Source organism: the organism of the source record quoted next, unplaced genomic scaffold (genome assembly GCF_019419815.1).
Source record: "Pyrus x bretschneideri cultivar Hongxiangsu unplaced genomic scaffold, Pyrus_bretschneideri_v1 Contig13, whole genome shotgun sequence".
In the NCBI taxonomy this organism is placed as follows: Eukaryota; Viridiplantae; Streptophyta; class Magnoliopsida; order Rosales; family Rosaceae; genus Pyrus; species Pyrus x bretschneideri.
In genome coordinates, this window is record NW_025999424.1 from 860,425 (window position 1) to 868,520 (window position 8,096).

Consider the following 8,096-nt stretch of genomic DNA (forward strand, 5'->3'; position numbering starts at 1 on the left):
TTGCACAGTCCACTTTGCAAAATAACTCTAAACCGCTATAATTATAAAAATAAAATAAAAAATAGAGGTAACTGGAGCCATGGTCTTTTAATTTCTCAATTTTAGAAATTTAATTTCTGAATTAATTTTTTTTATGATTATGTGAACTTGTAATAATGTTGAGCAATGATCATTTTGACTTTCTTAGAATTTTCATCAATGTTTTGCCTCCTTTAAACTCTTTATTTTAGACAGAAGTTCTAACGAACTTAGCAAAAAAATACTATTGCTCCACATTATAACAAGTTCAAGAACTAGTACTCACAAATTTTTAGTTCAGAAGCCAAAGCTCAAATTGAATCAAAGTTCGGGACTATTACTCCAATTTTCTCTAAAAAATAAATATAAAAATAGCCAATACACTGTAAATGCGATTGTCATAGCTACTCACCTAGTGAATGAAAAATGAAAGGCAAATTTGATTACTCACAGTTTTCGTATATAATTGCGAACACAAGTTCGAAAGTAACATCTATCGAACAACGATCTAGGTAGAGAAAAAAAGATCGACAAAAATGATCCGATTAGCAACCAAGGAGGTGTGAATGGTTGAGGTGACAAAATTGGACTACAAACGCAACTTGGCCCTAAACATATCTCCAAGGACCTGCCTAGGCTGTGGATTATCCGGTCCCCTGTCCCGCTGTCCAGACGTGAAATACAAGTAACCGTTCCAGAAACCGGTGCACGTGGTTTTTATCCGGTAGGGAAGCCTTCCGATCACTGACCAAGTCTGCAACATATAAGTAGACCGAAGCACAATGAATGATTTGTGATGTAAAGTTTCTAGTGATGGGAGAAGAATAGTACCATGGTGTCTAAGCGAAATTGGAAGACCTCGCCTACGAGGATCATCCTTTTGGTCACCGGGTTCTTTTCTGTTGTTCCGCCGGTGATGATGATAGAATTGTTGACAAGTACCCAAGAGCTCTCTATGTGAGAGTCTGGTTTTGGCATAGGAGGTAAAACTTTCCATTTCATTTCGTCATCCAACATATAAACGTCACCGTAAACCACCTGAAACATTAAGTACCGAGGCTGTAAGAGGATAGTAGCATGGATTAAGTCATGAACATTATGGCTAGCTGATAAAATCCAAGGACGGTAGATGGTCTAATGAACACGCGATAATACCTCGTGCCTGCGTGAACATTTGAAAATTGGTGACCCAGGCTTGGGCATAAAATCACCCTCTTGACCACCAATTACGAAAAGGCGATCATTGTACACTACACAAGCCCTGTTAGAAGATTGATTATCATGATTAGAAGACAGTAAAACGAACTCACGGGATTCAAGTTTTTCTGAGAGGAAAATTTTGAGGTGATTAAAATTGATGGCAATCCAAATATCAGGGGTACTCAAGAAACCTGTGAGGTCCCCCGCGTGGTATGGGTACTTCTTTCCGCCACACTTTCTCCAATGCTTTTCCATCCTTCACACCAAGACTCCAGTGCTCTGTGCCGGGTGTATGGCGGTTTTCCTTGCTGCCACCCATCACATGGAGTCTGCCTCTCCACAGTTGAGTTGCTGGAGCATACCTGCAAATTCTCTTGTTAAATTAACCATATGCAGATAAAAGAAGATATCATCCGACTCAATAAACCAATGTATTTTGACCGAGTACGGCGTAGCATGATTGACACAAGACTTAACCAAAATATATATACCGAGGGGAAGGTAATGGGGGCAAACTGCTCCATTTCTTTGTCTCCGTGTCCAGCACAAATGCACGAGCTGTGGGCCCTCGGCATTGAGGACCATATTGGCCTGATACCACATATATGTATCTTCCATCAGTGATCACTCCCAAATGGGAATGCGCCATCTCTTTCGGAGTATCCAACCTTCCCACCCATGTGTTGTCAGTGAAATTGAATATATCAACATGAGAGTGCACCTATAACGACAAGGCACACAACATGAACAACAAAACCAAAAATTTGAAAGGAACATCACATTGCACTATTGAATCGGTTTAAATTCATCGGGCATTCGAACAGAAAAGCGCAAGATAGATAAAGATCCTCACATAGTCAATAGTTCCATATCCCGCAAACACGTAAAAGAGATTCTTAATCTGAGCTGAAGCTCCGTCTAGACGAGGCACGGGTGCTGGTGGCATAGGCTCCCATGGTAATTCAGGTGCAGCTATATCAGCAAAAGTTCCAGACAATAACCTCTGCGGAGCACGTTCCTTTGTTTCTTTCACAACTCCTTTCTGCATATGAGTAAAAAATTCATAACCATCCAGCAACTACCAAAATACAAAACCAGAAAACCCATTTGTATATGGGAAACAGTAAAATTTCAGATATTTACCAACTACCCAAATTCCAAAACAACATAAATTAAATGTCTCAAGCATAAATTTTCCATCTTTTTCTTCCAAATTCCCAAAACCCCAGATTCAATTCGAAACAATGTGGCTGAAAATTCAATTCAAACTTCAAAAACACAAAAAAAAAAAAAAAATCCAAATGGGTATCAGAAAAATGGGCATTGATGCAATTGGCTCACCACATTAGCTTCATTGGCGGTGGCATCTGGTACAACAAAGGTCCCAGCTTTATCAAGCACCAAATTAGAAGCAATCAAGGAATACGCAGAGGAAGAATAGGAAGAAGAAGCCCAGAGGAAATCTGCAGCGAGCGCCACTCCGAGCAGAACCGCGCAAGATGTGAGAACTACCCATTTGGCCGCGGAAAAAGGAGAATGATGAGTTTGATCTGGGGCCGTAAATCTTGTCATTTTTCATCGGAAGCCATGAATGCGCAGGAAAATATTTATAGAGAGTAAAGGAGTGATTGGAAGAGGAGAAAATCGTCGAAGATTCTGAGGAGCAAAAGAGTTGGGCGCCAATGGTTTCCATTCACTTTCTCATGTGCCTTGGCGGCCCCTTGGCTAACTGTTTTTTCTTTCTTTCTGGTTTTCATTTTTCGAATTAAATTAGCCTATTCTTCTATTTCTTAGATAAATAACATCGTATGTATCTAAAAAAATTTAAATAAATAAATAAGAGTGAGCATAAATGTAAATTTGTGTACAAAAGTCATTTCTTTATTGACTATTTAGGAACTGGATTTCCTTTCGGACCCAAATAAACTGAGTCTAAGGATTAAAGAATTTAAGCAGTTGGAATTTAATCCAACGGTTACAATTATTATAACTTTTAGAGAGACTCTTTATTTGGAGCCGTTGAATCAAATTTTAACGGTTCAGATCCTTTATTCAGGTCCTTTATTCCGATTCCAACTATTTATATCTCATATTTTGACGTGAGACGGCTACGGACGGAAGCACCCCTACACAAGTTTTTCTCTTCTCATGGTTGGTCTACATTGTGTTTTATTTCTTACAAGCAACGTCCAAAGCCCTAACAGGCCATCCATAATAAGCCCACTCTGTACCATAGGCATAGGTCCAGTCGAACTTCAAGTCCATATTCGACATTGACGAAGCCCAACGTTTGGAAATGATAGTACAATTATAAGGAAATGAGATTCTAGAGCCCGCAAATCGAGAAATTTGGACTGTTCAACAGAGAGAAAGAGATACGAGATGTTCAAGTTTTTAGATACTTGTACAAATAACCAGTAAAATGGGTTAATAAAGAGCATAAAATTGAAATTAAGTAATCCGAATCTCTCAATTTGCGAATTCTGGACTCCGAACAAAAAACCCGGAATAGATGTCAATCCCAATTATAATTCGAAAAGGACCGTCTCTCAAGAGAAACGAAGACTTGCGGCCGAAAAACAGGAAACCGTGGCGCGGAATTAACCAACGATTACGAAAAAAGCCCACCCCAAAAACAGAACCCGCTGGGTCCCACAAATGGGCCAATCAGCCCACCAGAACCAATCACGCTACAACGAATGAGATTAGAGAGAGAGAGAGAGAGAGAGAGAGAGGGCGTGTGGTACAAAGGCGTCGTTCCCCATTTTCTTAAGGTCTTCAGCTGCTTCTTCCTCTCCTTCTTCCTTTGGATCTCCGAGCTCCGGCGGCTCCTTGACCTTCCCATCCCGGAATCCAACCGCCGTCCGACTGTGAGTTCCTTCAATCTCTCCCTCTCTTTCTCTCTCATTTTTGTGCTTCCCTCAACCCTCCTCAGATCTGCGCTCTCCTCTCGACTTAGGGTTCGTATCTGTATGTATTTATGCTTTGTTATCGTTGCGCCGGTCAAAGCTTTTAACTTTGTGATTGTTCCAATCGAGAAATGGTAGTCGATTACGAGTATCAGTAAGATAAGCTTACGATTGAAAATTTGATTTCCGTTTTGCGCCGGGATTCTGTTTCGGTGATTGATCTTACGGTTGTGTTAATTCATATTAACTCTTAGAATTGGCAAAACCGAGCCCAGTGACGTTCTAGCATTCATACGGCTGACCCCAGTTAATGGGAGACAAGGCTTTTGTTGTTGTAGCGCTTTGGACTTATTTTTGTAGTCGTAATTGTGCTAGTATGGATGAGCAGTTGAGAAAGAGTAGAACTTTTGTGCCTCCCATTGCTCAATTGGATGTTTTGTTTTAACCAATGAGTCGATTTTTTTTTTTTTTTTTTGTTTTGGTAACTGGCAGGAATATTGACTGAAATGGCTGGAGGAGCGATCCGCCAGTTATTGAGGAGGAAGCTTCAGTCTCAATCTACTGTAAGAATCTTTGTCCCGCCTCGGTGCCCTTTTCGTTTGTCTTTTTGGGCATTCAACATTTCCAGTCCTTTTTGTTTACTTACTTGGAACTTTATGATAACATCCAGATATAGTTAGGCTTATGATTTTTCATTTGTGAGTCATGTTTGCTTCTTAGAGTAAATGACATTCACATTTAATGAAGAGAAAGAAAACAATCATTTAAGTCTCTCTTTACCTTTTCTTTTGTGGAAATATCGTAAATTTCTATTCGAGATTAGCATAATAATGGTTGTTGTATGCTACTTGATTGCAGGCCTCTCCATTATTGGCTTCCCTAACACATAAGAAAGATGATGCTGGGTCTGCGGGGACAAGGTCTCTCAGAGCACTTGCGCTCCTTGGAGCAGGTGTTTCAGGACTGTTAAGTTTTGCAACTTCTGTTGCATCTGCGGATGAGGCTGAACATGGATTAGACAGCCCACACTACCCCTGGCCTCACGCAGGAATCCTTAGCTCATATGATCATGCTTCGTAAGTTCAAACAGAATCCATGACACGTGTGTGTGTGTGTGTTTTCAATTATTTATTTCTTGTGAATACAAGTTTTTTACAGGATGCAACTGAAGCTTAATGGCGTCAAATCTTATAATATATTGAGCTTCATTGGTTTTTGCAAAATGTTTTGGGTTATATGTCTGGCCCTGCACTCTGTTGTTCCCCCAAGCAAGAATCCCATACTTATTTTCTATCTGAAATGTTGTATCATAATGTGGGTTGTTGATGGTTCAAGTTCAATTCTACTTGCAGGATTCGTCGTGGTCATCAGGTTTACACACAAGTCTGTGCATCCTGCCATTCCATGTCTTTAATATCTTACCGTGATCTGGTGGGTGTTGCTTATACCGAAGAGGAGACAAAGGCTATGGCAGCTGAAATTGAGGTAACTGATGGGCCTAACGATGAGGGTGAGATGTTTACTCGCCCTGGTAAACTTAGTGATCGATTCCCGGAGCCATATGCAAATGAGCAGGCAGCTAGGTTTGCTAATGGTGGAGCATATCCTCCTGATTTGAGTCTTATTACAAAGGTACTTGCAGTCTTCTGCTAATGAATTCTTATTGATTTGTATTTTTTATCTCCCGTGGAAATATCTCACCCATGTCCTTTCAGGCTCGTCACAATGGTCAGAATTATGTATTTGCCCTTCTCACCGGTTACCGTGATCCTCCAGCTGGTGTTCAGGTAATTTTTATTCATATATTTATTCTGAAAAAAATTGTGGATGTCATGAAAGCTTACATGTTTATATGAATTTGCACTATCCTGATTTTGTACTACTATTGCAAAATGTATATTTAGCCTTTTACGGACCCAACTATTATCCCATCTATTTTTGAGTTATGACTAAAATGGAAATACCATTTCGTATGCTTGTTGGCCCTCTGGTCCCTGTTGTACTGTTGTCATTGCTAATTTGTTGTTCGGCTGTGAGTGTCTGGTATTTGCATCAATGTCAGTGTTGTAATTCATTAGATTTTTTTTTTTTCTTCTTTGAGGGAGTAATTAGATTAGATTTGAACGGTGAACATCAATTTGGTGTTTAGCTCCATGTTGCTGAGAATTATGTTTGTGTATGGAGTCCGTGGATTTGTGGTTCTATGAAATGGCGGTGATGTCATGTAATTCTTATCAACTGCAAAATTTTCTCTGGTCTTTGTAGATCCGAGAGGGCCTGCACTATAATCCATACTTTCCTGGTGGAGCAATTGCCATGCCTAAAATGCTTAACGATGGTGCTGTTGAATACGAAGATGGTACTCCTGCAACTGAGGCTCAGGTTGGTTTACGATAGAAGTATCTGTATATATAGCGTGTGAGTCTTATTTTCTGAATGGTTGCCCAAACTAATCGAATATTGCTATGTTGCAGATGGGGAAAGATGTTGTATCATTCTTGACATGGGCTGCAGAACCAGAAATGGAAGAGAGGAAACTCGTAAGTTTCATTATGCAATCTCCCTTATTGACATTGTTGAAAGCCGGAAACTATTTTATATCCTGACACGATGAGTCTTGAAAATGCAGATGGGATTCAAATGGATCTTTGTTCTCTCGCTGGCGCTACTTCAAGCTGCATACTACCGGCGCTTAAAGTGGTCGGTTCTCAAGTCCCGCAAGCTGGTTCTTGATGTTGTGAACTAAGCCAACCCGCCATACTTTGGTTTCCTTCAATGTTTTGCTTCCGGCGAGGACCTATTTTGGAAATAATTTTTTCACATTGTAATCATAGGCTTTCGTTTCTTTCCTTGTCAAATTGGCTCGAATCCGAAATTAGTGATGGAGTTGACCCTAGGAGTGTCATTTTAAGAGATATAATAAAGCTACTCCATACAGATGGAATATTTATGTTTTTTCCATGGGCATGTGAATTTTGATCAAATTTTCTCTTAGTAACAAAACTCATTTTGTCAACCGAAAGAGCGTAGACCTCTATTCACAATTCATTAAAGATATCAGAAAAAAAAAAAATGATGGGCATAAATGTAATTTTGAATAATTTTTTTCGTATCTACCTTGATGACGTTGATGGTATCTCACTCATCACGAAATTTGTATCTTGATATTAATGTATCTTTGTCCCTTGATACTAAGTGGCGGTGTTACCCCGGTCATCTCCCTTTCGTTCTAGATAGCTAATAGTGCATTGGAAATCAAGGTCATAGCATGTCCCACATGTAACATAAAATTAACAATAAAATCAGCCGACAGACGTGGTTGCAACTACATTAGCTAGAACGGTTATAATACCCAAAAAAACAATAAAACCAATGCTTTGGCGAAAATGGGCTCCCTACTTACAAAGATGTTAGGGTCCGTTTGATGGGTTAAATGAGATTAGGGTTTTAAGATGTGATTGGATTGACACGGACACACATAACTCTGTCAGGCCTTTAGTCTTTATATATCCCAATTCAATATTCAAAAGTTTGGCACCATGTTCAACAAAAGTTCGTGTGGGATGAGATGAGATGGTGGTTATTCACAAGCAAGAGATTAATGACTGGGTGATGAGTTTGTCAAACATAATTGAGTTAAGTGGTATTTAAATCAAATATATCTTGCAATTGACTCATTGCCCTTATCAGTCATAGGACCCACATGGCAACATTATTTACTGGATTTTTTTACGGAACAATTAAAATGATTAATGGACGACAAATTCAAAAATCACTTCTATGAATTTCAAAATCTTAGAGACTAAAATGAGAAATTAAACAAATCGCAGTTACTTTGACTGCAGTTATCGTAAGACAATGAAACTTTCTGTATTGTTTTCTTATTCGATACTGAGAGAGTCAATAAGAGAGAAAAACACATTAAATTACACGATACGTCATTAAATTATATGACATGTGGCATTTTTG

At 39.3% G+C, this 8,096-nt stretch overlaps 2 protein-coding genes across 3 annotated transcripts; one reads left to right on the plus strand and one right to left on the minus strand.

Moving 5' to 3' along the window:
* Positions 1-434: 434 nt before the first annotated feature.
* Positions 435-2,939, minus strand: LOC103960917 (kelch repeat-containing protein At3g27220). Of its 2 annotated transcripts, none has more exons than XM_009373410.3 (7): positions 2,560-2,937; positions 2,072-2,260; positions 1,710-1,939; positions 1,410-1,580; positions 1,174-1,279; positions 850-1,056; positions 435-772 (listed from the first exon to the last, which is right to left on the minus strand). In XM_009373410.3, the coding sequence occupies exons 1-7, from the start codon at positions 2,788-2,790 to the stop codon at positions 608-610; spliced, it is 1,299 nt and encodes a 432-aa protein (XP_009371685.1). In that variant the 5' UTR covers positions 2,791-2,937; the 3' UTR covers positions 435-607. The 2 variants fall into 2 exon arrangements, with proteins under 2 accessions (XP_009371685.1, XP_048434778.1); XM_048578821.1 differs by having other exon boundaries at positions 544-762; positions 2,560-2,939.
* Positions 2,940-3,932: 993 nt separating this feature from the next.
* LOC103960918 (cytochrome c1-2, heme protein, mitochondrial) lies at positions 3,933-7,082 on the plus strand. The gene is made up of 8 exons (XM_009373411.2): positions 3,933-4,088; positions 4,620-4,690; positions 4,986-5,203; positions 5,480-5,759; positions 5,843-5,914; positions 6,393-6,509; positions 6,602-6,667; positions 6,757-7,082. Exons 2-8 carry the CDS (start codon positions 4,634-4,636, stop codon positions 6,871-6,873), a joined length of 927 nt encoding a protein of 308 aa, XP_009371686.1. The 5' UTR covers positions 3,933-4,088; positions 4,620-4,633; the 3' UTR covers positions 6,874-7,082.
* Positions 7,083-8,096: the final 1,014 nt, after the last annotated feature.

Coding starts and splice junctions, on each gene's coding strand:
- LOC103960918 (XM_009373411.2), top strand. CDS start 4,634: ATGGCTGGAGGAGCGATCCGCCAGTTATTGAGGAGGAAGCTTCAGTCT. Junction 4,691..4,985: donor AGCTTCAGTCTCAATCTACT/GTAAGAATCTTT, acceptor ACTTGATTGCAG/GCCTCTCCATTATTGGCTTC. Junction 5,204..5,479: donor AGCTCATATGATCATGCTTC/GTAAGTTCAAAC, acceptor TTCTACTTGCAG/GATTCGTCGTGGTCATCAGG.
- LOC103960917 (XM_009373410.3), bottom strand. CDS start 2,790: ATGACAAGATTTACGGCCCCAGATCAAACTCATCATTCTCCTTTTTCC. Junction 1,940..2,071: donor GATATGGAACTATTGACTAT/GTGAGGATCTTT, acceptor TTGTCGTTATAG/GTGCACTCTCATGTTGATAT. Junction 773..849: donor AATTTCGCTTAGACACCATG/GTACTATTCTTC, acceptor TATATGTTGCAG/ACTTGGTCAGTGATCGGAAG.